The sequence below is a fragment of the Nicotiana tomentosiformis genome, chromosome 5 (genome assembly GCF_000390325.3).
Source record: "Nicotiana tomentosiformis chromosome 5, ASM39032v3, whole genome shotgun sequence".
NCBI classification, from domain to species: domain Eukaryota; kingdom Viridiplantae; phylum Streptophyta; class Magnoliopsida; order Solanales; family Solanaceae; genus Nicotiana; species Nicotiana tomentosiformis.
In genome coordinates, this window is record NC_090816.1 from 1,081,757 (window position 1) to 1,103,807 (window position 22,051).

General features: G+C 35.5%; 1 protein-coding gene and 2 non-coding genes across 4 annotated transcripts; all 3 read left to right on the forward strand.

Moving 5' to 3' along the window:
• Window positions 1-7,825: 7,825 nt before the first annotated feature.
• Window positions 7,826-11,343, forward strand: LOC104086106 (WRKY transcription factor 22-like). Of its 2 annotated transcripts, none has more exons than XM_009590281.3 (3): window positions 7,826-8,319; window positions 9,022-9,132; window positions 10,867-11,343. In XM_009590281.3, exons 1-3 carry the CDS (start codon window positions 7,925-7,927, stop codon window positions 10,892-10,894), a joined length of 534 nt encoding a protein of 177 aa, XP_009588576.1. In that variant the 5' UTR covers window positions 7,826-7,924; the 3' UTR covers window positions 10,895-11,343. The 2 variants fall into 2 exon arrangements, with proteins under 2 accessions (XP_009588576.1, XP_009588575.1); XM_009590280.3 differs by lacking the exon at window positions 10,867-11,343 and adding an exon at window positions 9,597-10,310.
• TRNAL-CAA (transfer RNA leucine (anticodon CAA)) lies at window positions 10,551-10,634 on the forward strand. Its single transcript has one exon. It is a non-coding gene; the product is annotated as a tRNA-Leu (tRNA).
• A 3,027-nt stretch (window positions 11,344-14,370) lies between the features above and the next one.
• Window positions 14,371-14,477, forward strand: LOC117274168 (small nucleolar RNA R71). Its single transcript, XR_004504250.1, has one exon. It is a non-coding gene; the product is annotated as a small nucleolar RNA R71 (small nucleolar RNA).
• The last annotated feature ends 7,574 nt before the right edge of the window (window positions 14,478-22,051 follow it).

Genomic DNA, 22,051 nt, shown 5'->3' on the forward strand with positions numbered 1-22,051 from the left:
ATTTTGTTTTTTGTTTTTTTACGTATCTCAACTACGTAACAGTTTAAAATGGTTAACATAAGTAAAATATTCTGGTTGGAAGTCTATTATAAATGAAGAATATATTGTTAGGGATATATTAAATATGCCCTAGATACAATCTTATATTTGATGATTTGAACATATTTATCTGAATGTTATTTGATATAAAAATACATGGCATTTGATATTCTTTTATCATAGTTATTATTAATTACTTGATTAATTTGATAAGGTCCTTTATTAAATTTTGAGACTTGTCATCATGATGGAGATCATGATAATGAGAGTAAAGTCTCTTACAACTTAATCTAAATTTAATTCTTGATCGTAAGATTATTGATTTGGACATTAGTAATCCGGTTAGATCAATATTTATGTGATCGTCTTTATGGGATAAAGATTAGTTGATCTCATTAACTGAATTACATAAATAGATGATGCATATAGAGATATGATCATTGAACCGATTCATTGGATAATTCCTAATTGTTAGAATTACCATAAATTGTCAATAGGATATTCTCTTGAAGAATATGATGTAAGAGTTTCATTTGACCTGATATCATCATAGTAATTGACAGGTTATTTATTGTGTTTGGAAGCTAGACACCTATGGCCCTAGGGCGATAGTTGAAAGGATATTGGGTATGATTAAATACTCGTAGAATTAGTGATTGATCAAGATGGAATCTGTCAACTTTTGGTAATGAGTTTAAGCTCCATGTTGTCATGAATTATAACCGACCAAGTTAAGACCTTGGCCAGGGCGATTGAATGAAAGTAGAAAAGAGTTTCTTAGGTCATTTAATGGTCGATTATTTTTGACATGAACACATAGTTGATCGCCTATTAGGGTTTGACAGTTGAACCATATCCTATGGTGACCAGAGCTACAAGGACAGAAGGAATTAATGCATTATTCTTCTACGGGTTCTTGAGAGTAAATTGTATACTCCATGCTATCCAGTCGCTGAGAAGTGCTGCTAGACGCCACCCTTGATTAGTATATTGATGTGACCGATTTACTACCGATTTAGTATTGAACCTATGGGGTCGCACACTAACAAGTGTTCTGATCTTTGCTAAAGGATAAATTACTTTATTATTTGATAATTAAATTAAAGAATTTAATTTAGTCAAATAAATTTAGTTATTAGTCCAAATGAAATATTGTTATATTCTTTGCTAACACAGAGAATATAATTAATATTGTGAACAAATTGAAGTTTTCTATTTGGAATAGAAAATTAAATTATATCTCTTGATTGAAATATATATATATATATATATATATATATATATATATATATATATATATATATATATATATTTAGTACTTATAATTAATATTTATTTATATATAGAATATATATTAAATAATAATTAGTAGACTAATTCAAAGTCCACAAAACACCATTTTAATTCTTCCTTGAAATTATTTTTCTAAAGTTCAACTTTGACTTGAAAAAGAATTAAAACACCATTTTAATTCTTCCTTGGAATTATTTTTCTAAAGTTCAACTTCGACTTGGAAAGGAATTAAAACACCATTTTAATTCTTCCTTTTTCGGTCACTTATATATAGAGATATATTTGTGAACTTGAAGAATATATGAAAACCTATAAGGTGTATGTGTGCCCCCAAAAATCAAGAGAAAATATTATTGCGAGAAAATTATTTCTTGTTCTTCTACCTTTGAGTTTGTCACACCCCTTTTTACCCCACAAAAGAGATTATGTGTTATGAATTATTGTGGGTTAAAGAATTTTTCTAATTAAAGTGACAAACTTGAATAGGGATTATTTTATTTACAGAGTCGCCACTTGGAATTGATTTTTGGTGTTCCAAGTCACCTTTTATTTGAATCCCTAGTCAAATGAAGGTTTAACTCTATTATTAATTGGTCTGCAAAAATAAAATCCGAGTAAGGAATTTTGTTGACCGGGGAGAAGGCGTAAGGCATTCCCGAGTCCCGTGGTTCTAACATGGTTGCTTTATTAACTTAAATTTGGCTTGAATTTATTTTGGATAAAATGTGTTTTATTTGCCTTAAGTTACTATTATCTAGTGCCGCTTAATAATTAATAATTTTGGCCTAGGAGCGTGCAAACACACAAGGTCCTTATTTGATTATATGTACTAAAACAAAGAACGTGTCGGTACACATGGTTTAAATACAATTAATATTGAAGAGACAAGGAGCGAAAATACACACATGACTACTTTATTAAATAAATATCGACCAAGGATCGTGTATGAACACATGGTCTACATCTCAAACGTGTCTAAAATTGCTTATCGCTTAAATTAATTAAGTGTGATTAACTTATTTTTAAAAAAATCAGATTTATTAAAAATTTATGCCTAAATTGAAATGTAAAAGCTAGCAAACTCATTATTTAAATATGAACCAGCTTAGTTTATTGGGTTAGGCATGGGGATGGTCCAACTTGTCTAGAGAATGGGCTAGCCAGCCTTTAGTGTTTTGGGCTTATCAAATTTAAGCTCATTGACTTAACTCAATTAGCTAAAGACCTCCCAGTTAGTAAGACTAAAAGATTATTCTGTTAATTCAAGATTTGACAAACCTAAAATATACCCAAAAAAAAAAAAAAAAAGAAAAATAAAACATAACTGACTTAAATTAATGAATGGTTCATAATCAATCAATCAATATTTTAAAACCCACTTTCATTCCAAAAAAAAAATCAACAACAATTATTTTTTTATTTTTTATCGTCACCTCTTCTTCTTTTTATTTTTTATTTTAATAATATAAAGTTTAAGATAAAATGTCCTGAGTTAACTTATATCATCAACAAAGTCATGGCGAGACAATTCTCAAGTATCTTCTAGTTTAAACTAGACCCAACTGATGACCATCCTGATAAACTTTTCTTTAAACTCAAAGATCATGAATAGAAATAAAACAACCACAAACTCCGTGATATGACATGAGAATTTGATAATTTCCTTTTATTTCTTAAAAAAAAAATATCTAAACATTCAAACAAATCATCTTAGAACTTAAATCTTTTAAATAGCTTTCTTGAACAACTTCAGAAACTTGAGCCTCCACGTAAAAGAAATTAAGATCTAAGTAAACGACTAAAACTTAAAACTAAAACCTTATTTTACATCACAAACAAGCACATAAACCTCATGAAAACTTTAGTTAAAATCTTAACTAAAGGCGAAAAGAAACAGAGAGGCATTTGAACTTGGCACAACTAACATCACAATCATGCGAAACTAACTTAATATAACCAAAGCCATATGATATGAGCTTTAAACTTATTATATATTCCTGTTAAAGTAGCTAGATCATCTTAAGACAAACCGATATAACCATCAAAAATATTCGGGCATTTTTATTTCATTCATAAATATTTAAACTACATAATGAGTTCAAAACTTTACCTAGAAAACTGAAAATTCAGCAGTGAAAATGTTGAATCCAACAGTAGGCCAACGAACTCAGCAAAACAAATTCAAACCAGCAGCAATAGCGGTGAAAAGGACCAGTGAAATCACCCAGAAGACACCTTGAAACTCTACAACCTTTAAAGAAGAAAAAACTACAAACTAACTTCAAACTATTGTATTTTTTTTTGGACCCGTTTTGCTCTAAGTTCCTGTCTACTTTAATGTATTCAGTTGTTGATTTTTTGTTCAACGATATGTGTGTTCAAGCAACTCTCCCCCTCTGTATGTATAAGATTGAGTCCCTTTTATAGGAGAAAAACAGCCCTTTCAATAGGCAAATAAAGTCAGATTTTCGGACAGATTTTGATTCACCAAAATTCTGTCCAAAAGACTGACTTTATGTGCTTAAATATTGTTCAAGGCCTGTCCCAAAGGTGAAAGGACAGCCTGAAAATCTACTGTGTCAGAAGCAAGGAGAAAAAATGTCCTTTCAGCCACCCTACTAGTAAAAGTAAGCTACTATTACCCTATTTTGTGATAAAATAAATTAAATTTCAGATTTTAACCATCAACAACAAACTACTTGCTCAACACAAATCAAACTTGGACAACTATGAACTGACAAAGTATAGACGAGACTAAAAACGTAATTGAACTAAGTATTCAAACCAACTTGATGGGAATGAATTCGATTTGTGCAAACTAATTACTAAACAAACAACTAAATTCACAAACTAATGCTCAAAACAGAACGAGCATCGTTAACAATCGGACAACGACTAATAACAACTAAATAATCGACTAACTAAGTGAACGATTTAACTAATACACTAAAGATCATGTTTAAATCAATAACAAATCTAACAAACCACTAAACTAAATAGAGATAATTAATTAAATAAACCTAACTTGAAACTCTAATTAACAAGAAATAACCAAAACAGAAAAATCAAAAATCAGAAACTAATCTACTAATATAAAAAAAATCAGAAATTAATTAAAGAGATGACGATTATACCTAACAAGTATGCTTGAAGCCGTTCGAGTCACGAGAAGACGCCGGAGATTCTAAAAGGCGACTACCCGACTCCGAAACGCACGTTTCTTTAGGGTAGATGCTAGAACGAAATGCGTTTCAGCATCTCGCCAAAAGAAACGAGTGTCTTTGAGTCGAAAAATAGCTAAGAAGGGAGTTCGGGGCATTTTGGCGGTGGTGAGGCAGTGGAGCCATGGCAGTGGTGAGGAGCGGGGCGGCGACGACGGGGATTTTGGAGGTGAAATGGGTAGGAAAAGATAGGTCTCATGGAGCTCTATCCATTCATGTATGTGTTGTAGGGTGGGAAGAGGAGGTTATGGAGATTATATGGTGTTAATTTGGAGGTGGTCCGCCGCCGGTGGGTGATTTTCGGCGGCGGCGGAGAGAAGAGAGAGAAGATAGAGAGAGAGAGAGAGAGAGAGAGAGAAGAGAGAAAGAGTTATGGGGGAATTGAGGGAATTTTTCAGATTTTTGAGGCTTTAAATATCTCTTGAGAGATCAAATATAGACTATTAGATCAAGGGGTGATCAATTGGTGAGATTTGATCTTGGGTCACTTAATGAAACGACGTAGTTTTGAGGCAAAACTACGTCGTTTCGGACCCTTTCAAGGGCAGCCCCTTATCTTGCACTTTTGGCCACTTTCTCTTTCAAATTTGGCCCAATGTCTTTCTTAATCCTACTTATTAAACTAAATTTACACAAGCAAATAAATTAATTAAGTAACTTATTCAAATGATCAATTAACTAGATTAATTCACCAATTGAATAGTTAGTTAATTCCTAAAATGCACAAATAAAGAAAGAACTATTGTTTGGTATTTTTATGATAGGAAATATGCAATCAAAGACACAAAAATTGGAAAATATAATTAAAGCAACAAAACACTAATGAATTTAGGAGGTGTTAAAACAGTACAAAAATTAGGTACTCACAGAGTTGAGATTTTTGAGAAAATTTCAACACAAAATTTTTCGTTCAATTTGTTCGTGGTTTTCATTGACCAAAGAGTTGATAGTAAAGATCGGTCTTGGTGTGGATACGCATAGAGTCTTCGCACTATCGAAGAATTTTTGAAACGAGACTCTCTTCACAAAGTACGCCTTAGATCCTATCTTTGACATGTAAATAAATTTTAAACACGAAAAGATCTTCCTATGATTATTATTGTCTTTCGCTGCGTGTTATGAACACCTCCCGCAATCCTACATATATGTGATCCGTTTGATAACAGTTATTTTTAATGCAATCTTTTAACGAAGGACAGGAATAATGTTCATTCCACGTTCTAGGTACCGGTAATTATGATTCGGTTGCCAAAATCAAGAGGTCTTTTTGTATAAACCTCCACGAATAATTATTTTTTTTATTTATGGTTTTCCCACTTCTCACAACTGTTCTTTCTACATCTCCGAATATTTGGTGCCAAATTGTCGTTCCTTTCTTTATTTCTTTAATAATAGAGTTGGCTATGTTTGTAGCATTGATTGCAGGGGCGGATTTATAGGCTTAATTATGGGGCACATGAATTTATGGTCTTTCCGTAAAATTAGATATTTTATATACATATTTTTTGAAATTAATATAATATTAATTGTTGACACCCATGTTCTAAAAGATTGAATGGTGCACTTGGTTGAATGTTGAGTTATTATCCAAGAGGTATAGGGATCAAATCCCACTACATATATTTTTTCCTCATTTTTTTTAGCAGTGCACTCATGTACTAGAAATCCTAAATCCGCCTTGTAGAAATCCTATATCCGCCTCGATTATACAAGTTCGTGAAGAGGGTGGACGAATGGAATGAGGGAAAACTAGGGGCGGAGGTAGTATAGTAGTTGCGGGTTCGGACGAACCCAGTAGCATTTGCTTAAACCTTGTATTTGTATTAGAAAATCCATTAAATATGTAAAAATATTTAATTGTGAACTCATTAACTACAATGAGCTAGGGTTCAATGATAAGATTGGAACCCATTACCTTCAAATTCTGGCTCCGCCTACGAGGAAAACCTACTTTTACGAAACTCAGGAGTATATTTGAAAATTTTCCTTAGAATTGAACTGTAAATTTGCATGAAACAAAACAATAAAGAAGGGGGGAAATATTGTTAATTGTAAAAGAGGTACCCATTTGTTACGAGTTGAAACTAAAAGGATTTGTGTGTAAATTTTTATTTCTTCAAAAAATATGTGCTCTTTTTTTGTCGGCAAGTGCCACCTGCCCAATTTCTCTAATAAAAAAAAGAGGAAAAAAAGAAAAAACTCACTCACGAGTGACAATTAGAGACAGCGTGGAGTGGACCTTTTCAAAGCTGAGCTAATGAATCACGCATCTCCTTTGAGCCGTGGGACCCACTGTTTTTGACATTTTCCCAAGTCAATTGCTCAAACAATGCCTATTTTGTTCTCTAATTAACAACCTCCTAAGTTCTAACTACCTACCCAAAATTGTAGTGGAATGTATAACATTTATTTACCCCGAATCTTTGAGTTCGAGCCCTAAGAATAAACAAAGAAATACCGGTATGGAGCACTTTCTCTAGGTTTTGAGTTTGAGCCCTTACAAATAAGAATAAATCAAAAAATTCTAGTAGAGAGTACTTTCCTTTTAATTGTTCTTATGCAACGTGGATCCGAATTAGTCGGAGTCCCAAAGGAGATAAGATTACCCGGTGAAAAAGCAAAAAACAACCTCCTCATTTTTGGGTATTTTTAATTAGTATTATGATTAACTTTTGCATTAAAGTTATTCACATTAAATAAATAGTGATACAAATATGTACTAATACTATTGAGTATTGACAATGAAAGTATCTTGATGATAAAACATAAAAATTGAACAAGAGAAACTACTCCTGATTAGTATTTTATAAAGCCAATTAAAACTCTAAATTCTATCTACAAAATTGAAAATAAAAGGGAAATATGGTGTACTTAAACATTCAATGGCCAATGCATTCAAAACTATTTAAATAGGAAGTAAATTTTGTAGCAAATTCACGAGATAACTTCTCAATTTATATTATTATGAATGTACTTAAAATACCAATATAAAATAACACAGGACACCAAATTACTATATGAAAGATTTTTTTAAACAAATAGGATTTTAGACTAGTAGCGACTAGCGATCAAAAGTAAATATTTATTTATCTTTAATCAAATATTTTGAGTTCGAAATGTAGTTATAAAATCGTCTTTAATTGGAAATTTTTACCCTCAAAAGTGGACTTTTTAATGCAAATTTAGAAAAGAAAAAAAAAGGCCAAAACTCACTTTGTGTCTATAAATAAGCACGGAGTAGTAGTATTCCACTTATTTGTCTCTCCCTCAAAGTCTCTTTTCATCTCTCCAAAAGTCAAAGCTTGTCTTTTTCTATAACTGTCCTCTCTCAAACAAAGTCAAGGCAAAAAAAAGGGCCAAGTAGAGAGAATATGGAAGCAGATTGGGATCTACACGCGGTGGTCAGAGGCTGCACCGCCGCCGTTGCTACCACCACCACCACCTCTAGCAGCAGTAGTACCATTACCACTATTTCTAGCTCTACAAATATTCACCAAGTTGACATCTTTATTTGTTTTCAAGATTATTTTGAGCCAAAATTTGACACCACAAATGTTGTTCAAGAGTTGCATAATCTTTACAAGCCTTTTGTTATTGGAGGATTGCAAGATCTATCACCCCATAATCAAACACTAAAACAGCAGCAAAAACTACACAATCATCAGCTTATTACAGGACTAATTCAGCCCAAGCATTTCACAACTAGTAAAACTAGTGCGTCCCGTCGTACTTCACATACTCAGATGAGTCCAAGAATCCACAAAAGGTAAATTTTAATTTTCTATTTATAGTTTTTCTTATAAGGGAAGTGTTGTAGCAACAATAGTTGTCTTCGTGACCAATAACCAGGGGCGTACGCAGAAATTTTTGTAACCGATGTCGAAATTTATAGAAGAACGAAAATAATAACTTTAATTATCATACTTTTAAACAAGAAATAGTCTTAGTCTACTGATTTTGTTGAGTTTCAGGTTAGAAAATGTGTTAAGGTTTGACACTCTAACCTCTTAGAACAAAATAAAGCACACAGTCAACACACCAAGAGACAATTATGTCAAGTGATATCAATTTTTCCTACTTATATGTTTTCTCACAGTATTAATACATATATTTAGTAAAACATTTCGACAAAGTGGTGTCGTGTGACACCGCTTCATTAAGCGTGAATCCGCCTCTGCCTATAAGTCACGGGTTAGAGTCGTGAAAGAAACCACTAATGCTTACATTAGGGTAAATTGTCTACATCACACCCCTTAGGGTACGATCCTTCCTTGGATCCTGCATGAATGCAGAATGCTTTATGCATCGCGCTGCCTTTAATTTTTCATGTAGAAAGTATTAAATTTCTTTTATGGAAAAAGTAGACCTTTATCAGTTGGCATATACCCATATCACAAAGTCAATCTGCTTATTTATTAATTTATTTATTTATTTTGGTCGTCACACATTTATTTGAATTTTTTTCCAGGAAGAACAAGCTGAAGAAGGTATGCCAAGTGCCTGCTGAGGCTTTGTCTTTAGACAAGTGGGCTTGGAGAAAATATGGGCAAAAACCCATCAAAGGCTCCCCATACCCTAGGTTGGTCCTTTTTAATCTTTCTTTTTGTACATTTTTAGGTTCCTTGTATGAAATAGCTAAGAGCATTATTTGGGGTTGATTGGTTCACATAATAGTTATGGCGGGTTTGTGATATTGAGATTATTTATGCAACATTTAATAATAAAAATAATATTATATATGAATTACTTGCTCTAAAATAGTTTAATCTTTGTCTTATTGATATATATTCTTATTTCACATTCTATCATCTATAAAATTATAATAAATATTTGCATAACTTAATGTTGTTAATACGTTAACCAAACGTTATATTGGTTATGTTTGTGATTATTTTTTTATACGGCCAACCGAATAATGTAATACCTTATGCGAGATTTTATGCTACAATGAAATATCATCAACCAACCTTAAAGTTCTTATAGATTAAAGAAAAAGAGAGCTAGCTTTTTGAAGTGTGGTTTTATTTCCTTGTGGATTAACAGGGGATATTACAAATGTAGCAGTTCAAAGGGCTGTTTGGCCCGAAAACAAGTGGATCGAAATAGATCCGACCCTAACATGTTCAATATCACCTACACTTCAGAACACAACCACCCTATGCCTACTCACCGGAGTTCCCTCGCCGGAATCGCCCGCCAGAAGCCGGTGAACTCAAAATCCAGTTCTGCAGGTGAAACTAACAAACCCACCACCTCATCACCGGCGTGCCTCTCTCCGGTACCGGAAAATCAAGAATGCAATAATTAAGGAAGAGAAAGAAGATAGTTTTTAGGACGACGATGAATTTGGCGTTTCCAGTATAGCATTGGATGACTTTCCGAGGACTATGAAGTTTCAGATGGTGGCAAATAACGCTGCAACCACCGTAGACGGCAGTGGTTGACTCAGCTGAAAAAGTCAATGTTATATCATATTCTTTTTCAGCAAATTACTGAGTACATAAGATATTTCACCACCACCTCAGTGAACCAAAGGTTGCAGAGAGCAGCCCAAACTAAAGACTTAAGGTGCATGGGATTCAGTAAACAACTTTTCTTACAGATACAAATCGATTTTTTCTCTACTGCAGTTCTTTCGAACAAGAAAGCTTCATCTCTGGGCATTATAGATCATAGAACTTGTAAGGAACGGAATACATAGCGTAGCATCGAGCACCAGTGGTCTTCTTTTTTGTTAAACGAAATATGATTTGTATATTCTCTCTTGAGCTCAAAATGTTTTTAATATCGTATCTTAAATCATTTAAACAGCACTCCCATTTGTGGTCCTAAACAAGTTAAAGGTGCTCAGAGTATTTGTGTGGTTATAAAAGCTTCTTAAGGGTAGAATTGTAAGTTTAAACAAAATTGTTTTCAAATTTAAAAAGGGGTCATTAAACACATAAACTGGAACGAAGTGAGTACTAATAAATGAACATGAGATGAGCATTTCATGATGTCAGGATGGCCGAGTGGTCTAAGGCGCCAGACTCAAGTTCTGGTCTTCGTGAGAGGGCGTGGGTTCAAATCCCACTTCTGACAAATTTGTTTTCTTTTTGGTTCTATAACCAACCGTGTGATTTTTATTTTGTGCATGAAATTTTTCTTGCTTTACAGTTTTAGGTTGCCAAATGTTTCCTTATGATTTTAGTTGGTGAATGATTCTTGAAGGCGTGAGTTTGATGAATATAAAATATTTACTTATTATATACTTTTAATATCCTATTTTAAATAATATATTTCAAATTTTGCCTCTTTCTAATTATTTTTGCAGAAAAGAAGAAGAAGAAAAACAAATATGAATAACCTAAGGAGAAGACAGAATGCTCGATGAAAGTCTGCTATGGCAAACACAAGAGCTGGAATGGCAAGATGGAAGCATATAATTGAAGTTTCGACGTGTTCAAGCCTCCATCCTTAGACGTATTCAAACTCCTATCTTGGACATATCCAAGCTCATATCTTCAAATGTGACCAAGCTCCTAGTCTTAGACACATCTAAGCATTTAATGCCTACAAGACTTTTCTATAAATATAATGCAAATTTGGCATCAGAGAAAATGAGGAGAGACATAGCAAGAGAACCGCTTTTCTTTAAACTTTGGTCTTAACTTCTTTCTTTAACTATTTCATTTTATTCTCATAATTTTTTGAATTTTCTAAGAGTATTGGTAATATTCTAGAATTCCTTTTTGTTGTGAAATTTAAATACTCCATAATGGAGTAGTCTCGTTTGTTGGGATAGTTGATGAAACATGGTAAATATTTTTATAATATTATTTCAATTATAATACATCCTTTGCTTGATTTTTTATTGATTTTCATACTGTGCTGAAATATGGTTTCTAATTAATAATTATTATCACTTCAATATATTTTCTTTATGTTATTCTTATATTAATTTTGTAATTCTCGCGGAGCACAATTAATATAATAACCAATGAATAAAATAGTAGAGTGAGAATAAATTTTGTAATGCTCTTATTTCAAATTTGTAATCTTGTTTGTCTCGGTTTTATTTAATCTCATTTAGGGCTGTACTATTGGCTTGTAGCTATCCTCCATGAGGTTTTTGTGCGTACAAACAACTGGATTAATGCCTTTGATATCTTTTACAGTCCACCCCAAGGCTCCTTTGTGTGCTTTCAATACTTCGATCAATTTTTCTTCTTGTCCTGTAGTAAGAGAAGATGAAATAATTACTAGAAATAATTCTTCCTCAATATAAATATATTTTAAATGAGATGGGAGAACTTTAAGTTCAATTTTTGGTTAAACTTGTTCTTGTTGTATCTGATAATGACCCGGCCTGTCGTTTTGAGTATTTTAGCCCTGATCCCCTAATTTATGCTCCGTCTATGTTATATTATGATTACGTAACTTGCCGGGGTGGTTGATTTTGATTTCGGGTGAGTTCAGAGATTTCGGAAGTTGAAAAGAGGTCTGTAATGTCATTTATGACTTGTGTGCAAAATTTGGTGTCAATCAGAGTTGTTTTTGTATGAATCGACGTGGGTTTTGAAATTCGAAAGTTCATAGGCTTGAATTTGGGTTATGATTCATAGAATTTGTGTTGTTTGATGAGGTTGTGGCCTTGAGTAGGTCCGCTATGTGTTTTGGAACTTGTTGGTATATTTAGACGGAGTCCCGGAGGCCCCGGGTATGGTTCGGATCGAATTCAGACTAATTTTGGACTTAGTTTCATTACTGAAGTCCCACGGAATCGCGGGTGCGGAAGGTGAAGTGAAGAAGCAAAAAGAGATCCTAGGGTTGGGCTCGTTAGGTGCGGACACCAGGGTGCAAGTGCGCCTCTGCAGGCGCGGCCATTTTCTCAGCAGAAGCGCAACTGGAGGAGGGGCTTTGGGAAGGACCGCATGTGCAGTCCCTTTCTCCGCTGAAGTGGGCTCTCAGGTGCGAACCACGGTCCGCAGAAGCGGATTCTGAGGACTTAAGTGGAGTCTACACCTGCGATGGTTTTTCCGCATGTGCAGCGTCGCAGAAGCGACCCAAAGGCCGCAGAAGCGAAAGTCGCTGGGCAAAAAATGAGATTTTCGAGGGTTTGCTTCATAATTCATTTTGGGACTTTGAGAGCTCGGTTTGAGGCAAAATTTTGAGGTTTGTGCAAAGGAATTGTTGGGGTAAGTATTCTTGAATCGTTTTTGATTAATTCCCATGAATCTAGTATTAATTACATCTTCTAATTAGTATTTTGGAGTTTGAAATTTGGAAAAAATGGTAGAAACTCCTCAGGCTGAACCTTTGGGTTTTGAATGGTGAAATGAGATCGGATTTGAATAACTCTTGTATGGTTGGACTCGATATCGAATGGATGTTCGAATTTTATAATTTTGGTCGGATTTCGAAACGCGGGCCCGGGTAGACTTTTTGGGACGATTTTTCAATTCTTTGCTAAGATCATTATTTTATTATTTAAATTAGTTTCCTATAATTATATTTATAGTGTGAAATTGTTTATGCTAGATTCGAGCCTTTCAGAGTCGGAAAAATTGAGGGAAAGGCCTTCTAGTTGATTGATTTAGCGTGATTTGAGGTAAGTGACTTGTCTAACTTTGTGTGGGGAAAATTTCCCTTAGTATTTGGTATTGTTGTGATAATTGTGATATGTGGAGGCCGTGTACGCAAGTTGACGAGTGTGGATAAATATTGAGATTCCAATTTTAGCTATGTAGTTTCCTTTTCATGCCTTATTTAAGTTACTTTAGCAGGTTATAGTCATCATGTTTAGCCTAACTTCACATGTCTAATGTCTTATTTAAAATTTGTACTACATGTTTAGTTGAATTACTTGCTTTTTTAATTCTGTATTCATTATTTAACTGTGAAATTCTTTACTTGAAATTGCTATCCTTGAAATATCTTGTTGTTGAGTTGCAAAGGTCGTGGTTTCTACCGAGGCAAGGTATACGTTGTGAAATGCCATTTTAATTAGTTGTTATGTTTGACATTCGTGTTATTGTTGAGGTGATTGTTTGGTTGCTTGCACGAAGTTTCTGCCATGCTGTTGTTATTGTTTGCATGAGGTTTCTGCCGTGCTGTTATTGCTATTTGCACGAGGTTTCTGCCGTACCGTTGTTATTATTGATAATCATGCAGTGGTATGAGGTGTGGGTGTTAAACGCATGCGGTAAGATAAGGTGGGCTTGATACACATGGCTAGTAAGGGAATTACTAGAAGCTATATTTTGTGATAAGGTGGGCTAAAATGCGGGGTGCTATTTCGGAAAAAATAATTTTTTAAAAACTAAATGCAAAGGCCCCCGCGGTAATATAAGGAAAGATTGTGAGTTACTTTTATGATTCGGGACTACGAGGCAGTACCTTGAGAGTGCCCCTGTTGATCTTTTCTCAATTTGCTGTATTTGTTTGATTATTGTTTCCTTAACATGTAAAATCCTTGTCTTCATTGTGATTGGTTGCTTGACATTTACGGTTTTGATGTCTTTCTCCACACATGTCACAAGCCTCATAATCGCTTGGTTGTTGTGTATTCACCTGAAAAGATTCAAACTTTTATATCAAAGAAATAATTTGTTATGTTAGCGTATTTAAAGCGTTTGCCTAATTTACTATAGCAGCCTTCTTGATGATTACACACTCAGATGGTCATTGCATGGCATTCTCAAAAATTTCTTTCAACAATAGCAATGCTTCCTCTATGGTTTTTCCCATTACAGAACCTCCCGCAGCTGCATCTATCACATTTCTAGAAGATGATTTTAACTCGTGATAAAAAATATACAAGTTTATATGTTCAAGAATATCATGATGTGGATATTTTCTTAACATTGCCTTTAATCTTTCTCAAGCTTGATATACTGACTCAGTATTAGTCTGTAGCAAATTAAATATATCTTGTCTTAACTTTGTGGTTTTTGCAGGGGAGAAATATTTGTTCAAAATTTTTTGAGTCATCTGATCCCATGTTGTAATAGATCCTTGAGGAAAACTTCACAACCAAGTCTTGGTGTCTCTTTTTAAAGAAAAAGAAAAAAAAAAATCTTAACTTGATTGCTTCGCGAGATACTCCATTATACTTAGCAGTTTCAACAAGTTCCAAAAAATCAATCTCTAGTGAACATACAAGATTGTTGAATTGTTTGAATTAGGACGTTCCTGATTTCAAAGTGTTTGCCCGGGGGTTTCGTGACACTAGATTCATAGTTGAAGTGGTCTAGTCTAGCATAATCCGTTACGATTCTATTTGATTGCCCCACTTTATCAAACTGATCCTCTATATGGACTGGTGGTGGAATTTCCAGTGGGTTGCGCTCTTCTACTTTTTGATTCTCCATTTCTTCACAATCTATGCTTTGAGAAGATGAGGTTTTTCCGTTCCCGCGCAATCGAAAAGATCTTTCAATTTTATAATCGTAATTGACCTAACTCTTTTGTAGAAGAGCATGTCATAAACTACTCAAAATTCTGAAAGTAAAGAAGATTAAAACTAGTTTCTAAAGTAAAACTAATAGTTAATAACTAAACTAAAGAGAATTTTAAAGATAATAGAAATAGTTAGTGGAGGAAAAAAAAATAGTACGATAATATTATTAATAATAATATTAGTAATTAGGCTAACAAAAAAAATATAAAACAATAAAACTAACAAAACAGTAGTTAACAATACTAAACAAAATGTAATACTTATTACTGTATATAGGTAAAAGTAGAATATAGTATTAGTTTTAGTTATCGCACATAATATTACGAAAATGTCAGCGCTATTTAATGATAGTTATGATAAAGTAGGTAAAAGTACCAACAATATTATAGTAAATATACTAAAGGAAAGCTAATGATAGAAGTAGTAGGAATAAGTATTGATAGGGGTGGCAATTTGAGTCCAAACCCATCCAATTCGTCCAACCCGCTAAGAGATTAATAGGTTGGACTACAACATTTTAGTTCATGTGTCTATTTGGGTTGTGTCCAAGTTAACCCATTATTTTATAACCTATTCTGACCCATGAAGTAGCCCAAATACAACCCATGAAGCTCATCCAAAACAAAGCGATCTCAACCTAACTTATCTAGAAATTTACTTAGTTGCCACATCATTAGTTTTTGTATCTAAGTTTAAAAATGAGAATCAAGGTATTTAAGTTTTAGGGTGTGTTTGGTATGACGGAAAATATTTTTCCATTTTTCATTGTTTGGTTGCACAAAATAGTTTGAAATTTTTTTTCTCCACCACCCTCTCCCCCCGCGCAATTTTTTTTCCTTGCACCACCCCCAACCCACCTCCCCCTCCCCACCCTCCACAATTTTGTTTTTTATTTTTTTTTTGTATTTTCAATTTTTTGTTTCTGCTTTTTCGTTGTGTTGAGTCGTAGGCTATCTGTTGTGACATTATTGATATCGTTGAATCTTTAAAAAGGTTGTGATCTATGGGTACTTGTGATACGAGCTGATTATGTTGTGTTGTTGTGATGATAGTACATATAAATTGTTGTGTGATTGGGTTGCTGTATGCAGAGTATAAGGGTAGCATTTCACCGTTGTTGTTGTATGGGTCATAGGGGTGGCATCTCACAGTTGTTGAACGTATAGAGTGATATATGTGGCTATTGTGTTATTGTCTGGGCGGAGTAATAAGGGTGGCTATTACATAGAGTGATACATATGGCTATTATAAAGAGTGATATAGGTGTCTATAGGAGAGATAAGGATGGCTAATGATATTGTAAGGGCGGAGTGATACATGTGGCTATTATACGGAGTGATACGGGTGGCTATCGGAGAGAAAAGGGTGATAAATGTCAGGGATGATGCGTGATGGTTTGGAGACAATGTGTTGGTGAATTTCGTGTGATGGTGTGATTTTCATTGTGTTTGTTAGACACTTTGCGTAACTTTTCTTGTTGTTTCGATGAGCTATTCAATGTCCTTGACATTATTGGTTAACTTGGGCTGCAATAGTACACTCGCACAAGCACATACTGTAACATGCTACTTATACCAGCTCATGAGTACGAAACTTTACATTTATTGGTCATACCCACGTATTCTTGTATTATCCATTTTCATGTTGTTATTGAGCCTGTGATTATGTCAGGTGGATTGTGATTGTTAGCCTGTCATTATGCCGGGCGGATTGTGATTTTAAGCATGTGATCATGCCAGGTGGATTGTGATTGTGATCCTGTGATCATGCCAGACGGATAGTGATTGTGAGCATGTGACCATACATAGCAGATTGTGACTGTGAGCCTGTGACTATGCCGTTCGGATTGTGATTTTGGCATGTGAGTTGTCCATGCGGTTGTGATTTTGAGATGCGAGCACGAGGTGCCGTGAGTATATGATGGTGGGTTGAGACCCGAGACTTGTGACTACGATATGATGTATCACATAGTGATTTCGTTGTGAAACTTGTGTTAAACAGTTTGATTAATTGGTTGTCCTCTGTGTTCCTTATTTGGTTTTAATGATGCATTCACGGTATTCTTATTGCTTTACTGACTATAACACATATTGATTTTGTTTCCATTTACTGATTCCTACTTTCCATTATTAGCTTTATACTTCTATCCTACACAAGTTATTTGTCTAGTGAGTATCTTGACTGTACCTCGTCACTACTCCATCGAAGTTAGTCTTGATACTTACTGGGTACCGACCGTGGCGTACTCATACTACAGTTTTGTATATTTTTGTACAGAGCAAGGTGTTGGAGATGTTGGACTCGGGCAGAGTTAGCTTGTTGATCGCAAGGATTCAAGGTAGAGCTGCTGGGTCATCGCAATCTGTTGGAGTCTTTTCCTTACATTGTACTGTGAGTTATCATTTGAACAATATTTTATTTCGATCCTTGAAATCATTTCATATATTTAGCTATAGTTTGTGGCTATGTATTACCAGTCTTGGGAGGTTGTTATGATTATTGCCGCGTATGCCTGTTTCCGCTTTTGTTTTGCTACTTGTATTAAACTTTGTTTCAAAAAAACAAACAAAATTGGCTTAAATTATTATAGTAATCGGCTTACCTAGTCTTAGAGACCAAGTGTCATCACGATAACTATGGTGGATTTTTACACCTCGACACTAAACATGGCCTCAAGTCCTCCAAACTGGTCCATCACCAAAATACAAAAAATACATCTCGCACCTCATCCATGGAATCCAATAGCCGTCCATGCACAGCTGATACCGAGCACTCACATACGCATATTAGTGAGTGGAAGTAATTCAAACAGATATGATTCAAGCTGAATCAATATCGCAGAATAAAGAAAGAATGTTGGGAAGTTTATCCTAAATACCCTGTAGCCTCTCGAAGATAGGTATGAACGTCATCATACCGATCAGCAAGACTCTACTAGACACTTGCTCATGACTCGTAGAACCTAAGAACCTAGAGCTATGATACCAACTTGTCACAACCCAAAATCCAACTAGTCGTGATGGCACCTAACCCAACTTGCTAGGTAAGCCAAATAGCAACAATCCTAATCCAATGAGATTTAACTGAGAAAATAAATGATGGAATAACTGAGCTATTATACAAAATTCCCAAGGACTGATAGTACAAATCATGAGCTTTTAAGATTTAGAGTTTACAAAGTTGGTATGAAATAAATACATCATCTGTTTGACATATATATGAACATATTAATAATTCTAAAGCTACCAAGAATAAGATGGCAGGTATGGCCGAAACACAGGTACATCTTCAATGCCAGTTCCCGCCATACACAACAACATCATCATCCAGAATGTGCACGCAAGGTGCAGAAGTGTAGTATGAGTACAACCGACCCCATGTACTCAATAACTAACAAATCTAACCTTAAGTTGAAAGTAGTGACAAGCTTGGACAACGGTCAGGGTCCAATACCAATATCCAACAACAACTCATAACAATATAATAAAAGTAGTACAAGAAACAAATAAAGATATGATGCTCACCTCGTTCACAGTTACGGAAAATAGGTATACTTTTCAGGTACAACAGTAAAAATCCAAATCTTTCACCGAAATCACCAACGTCGCTGCTAGGCAAGCCAACGGTGAACTAGTTATGTAGTTATTCTTTTTAATAATTGTACAGTAGTTGATTTTTGTTTATTAAATAGATAAGAAATGAAAAATTGTAGTAAATTAAAGAGTGAACTAATGAAAGAGAAAATATGGTGAAGTGAATACTCAAAATCATAAAGTGTCTACTAGCATGTTCCCAAGGCCCGGTGTCACAAGTGTATGAGCAACTAGTAGAATATACAAAATATCTATGCTTCTGTCTGAAATAAGATAGACAGAAAGTAAATACAAAAGAGAGATTATGGGTGCTGTAGAATGGACTCAGAGAGCAGCTCACCACTATGCCTCAGGGTAACGAGGGTACGTGCCTGAATGAATGCCAGATGCACCTGCCTCAGATCCAGCACGATTAATGCAGAAGTGTAGCGTGAGTACATAAATAATATATGCCCAGTAAGTATCCAGCCTAAACTCAAAGAAGTAGTGACGAGGGGCCGACATCGACACTTACTATGGGCCAACAAATAAAATACAGAAATTCCAAATAGGAATGAAATATGTGAATAATAATAATAACACAATAGCAAGCAGTGAATGAATGATTCTTTAACTTATAGTCAATATAAAAATCTCTAACTGACATGAACTAACTCCAACAAATTTCGAGCCAATAAATAAATTATAACCCCTCAAGTCATAAATATAATATCAAGTATAATCGGGCTCTGATCATTATCACGCACGATTTATGTCGTGGTCATACGACTCGATCCAGAATAATGTGTACATTACCGAGGGTCGAACGACACAAACCATAGATGTATCTATTATACTGCCGAGGCGAACAACTCGCTCCCATAAGAGTAGTATTATCATATTGCCGAGGCGAACGACTCGATCCCATAAGAGTAGAGAAGTTTACCTCGCTCGCGGAAGTACTTGCGACGCGAGTGGACATGGATTTATCAGAGTTATTAAGTATTCCTCAATTCTTCCAAAAATAAGAAATCTAAGTTGAATATTGCAACCTTAAAATCCCTAGTCCCATCTCTATTCAAGACAATTAATATGCATAATAAACACGATAGTACAATTAAAGGCATGAGGTGGATTTAAGTCTACTTGGACACCTCATGAAATATAGCTACGCACGGACTCTCGTCACCTAGTGCGTACGTAGCTCCCCACAGCAAGATACACCTAAGGGTATGAGTTCCCTCTTATAAGGTTAGGCAAGAGACTTACCTCGTTCTCAAGCTCACTTCCGGTCCACAAATCCGCTTTAAAGCCTCAACTTGGTGCCAAAAAATCCGAAACTAGCCAAATGTTATATAAATTAATCAATATACACTCGCAAGTTCATAATTTAGCTATTAGAGAAATTACCCAACCCAAATTGGAAGATTTCTAAAATTCACCCCGGGCCCACGTTCCCGAATTTTGGAAATTTTCAAAGCTAAATGTTACCTATAACCTCACGAATTTAAATATATGATTTTAATCCCATAATCATTTTTGTGGTTTAATCCCATTTTTATCAAAGCCCTAGGTTCTTCATAATTTCCACAAGTTTTCACAATATTTCCATGTTTAATCTAGCTAAAACCCGCATAATTAACTAAAAAATGGATGGGAGTTATTTACCTTAGGATATTGATGAAAATCCCTCTCAAATGAGCTCTCAAAATCTCCCAAGACTAAATGACAATGTGAGGAAAAAGCCTATGTCCTGCAATAAAAGCCCTCACTGCCCCAGCGATATCCGCACCTGCGACCAAAACAGCCGCGCTTGTGGCTCCGCTTCTGCGGAAGAATCCATGCAGGTGCAGTCCTTGCCTAGGTTGCCTCTTTTCGATTTTGCGTATGGGCTCTCACTTCTGCGGACCCTCTTTTGTGGAAAATTCTGTCGCACTTGCGACCCAGGCCTGCCTGGCCTCTCCTTCGCATCTGCGGCTCAGTCATAGCAGAAGCAAGTCCGCTTCTGCGGAACTCCTTCACTTTTGTGTACCACTAGACACTTATACCGACACCTCTTTTGCGATCACAAGCTCGCACTTGCGACCCCAAGCCACGCAGGTGCGAACGCACCAGATCAGAAGCACCAACAGTCCCCCATGCAAAATTCCGAGTCCGATTCCAATCCGTTTTGCATCAGCCCCCTCGGGACCCTATCCAATTACACTCACACATCCAACCATATAATACGGACCTGCTCGCGCGATCAAAACACCAATATAACATCTAGAAACACGCATCGGATGCCCAAACACATGAATCAAATTATGAAATTCAAAAACTTCTAAAAATACTTCCGCGCATCCGGTTCCTATCAAATCAACTCGGAATGACGTCAAATTTTACGTACAAGTCTTAAATCACCATACGGAACTATTCTCAGGCTAGGAATATCAAACGGACCTCGATAACACAAAAACATACTCCAAACCAAACTTAAAGAACTTTAAAACCTTCAATGCGCCAACTTTCAATATTAGCGCCGAAACACTCCCGGGTCATCCGAAACCCGTACGAACATACGCCCAAGTATAAATCATCATACAAAACTATTGGGACCATCAAATCCTCGTTCCGAGGTCGTCTACTTAAAACGTTGACTCAAGTCAAACTTAACCATTATAAGCCACTATTAAGGAACTAAGTGTTCCGATTTCAATCCGAACTCTTCCAAACCTAAACCAACCATCCCCGGAGGTCATAAAATAGTAAAAGAACATATGGGGAGTCTTAATTAAGGGAACGAAGATCTATAAAGCAAAATGACCGGTCAGGTCGTTACATTCTCTACCTCTTAAACAAACGTTTGTCCTCGAACGGGTCTAGAATCGTACCTAGAGTGCCAAATAGGTATGGATATCTGCTCCGCATGTCCTCCTCGGTCTCCCAAGTCGCCTCCTCGACTGGTTAACCACTACACCGAACCTTTACCGCAGAAATCTTCTTGGACCTCAACTGGCGAACCTGCCTGTCAACAATGGCAACTGGCTCCTCCTCATAACCCATGCTCTCATCTAGCTGAACCGTGCTGTAGTCTAACACATGTGACCTATCAGCATGATACTTCCAGAGCATAGACACGTGGAAAATCGGATGAACTCCCGATAGACTGGAGGCAGAGCAAGCTCATAAGCAACGTCCCCAATTCACCTCAACACCTCAAATGGGCCTATAAAGTTTTTGGGCTCAACTCGACCTTCTTCCCGAACCTCAAGATTCACTTCATCGACGAGACTTTCAAGAGAACATTCTCGCCTACCATAAATGATAAATCACGCGCCTTCTGATCCGTATAACTCTTCTGTCTGAACTGTGTTGTGCAAAGTCTCTCCCAAATCAGCTTCACTTTTTCCAAGGCATCCTTCACTAAATCAGTACCCTAAAACCTAGCATCGCCGAGCTCAAACCATCCAATGGGTGAACGACATCGCCGACCATACAAACCC

Excerpts from the sequence above, each read along its gene's own strand:
- LOC104086106 (XM_009590280.3), top strand. The coding sequence starts at position 7,925 with ATGGAAGCAGATTGGGATCTACACGCGGTGGTCAGAGGCTGCACCGCC. Across the intron at positions 8,320-9,021 it reads AGTCCAAGAATCCACAAAAG|GAAGAACAAGCTGAAGAAGG; the intron begins GTAAATTTTAAT and ends ATTTTTTTCCAG. Across the intron at positions 9,133-9,596 it reads AAAGGCTCCCCATACCCTAG|GGGATATTACAAATGTAGCA; the intron begins GTTGGTCCTTTT and ends GTGGATTAACAG.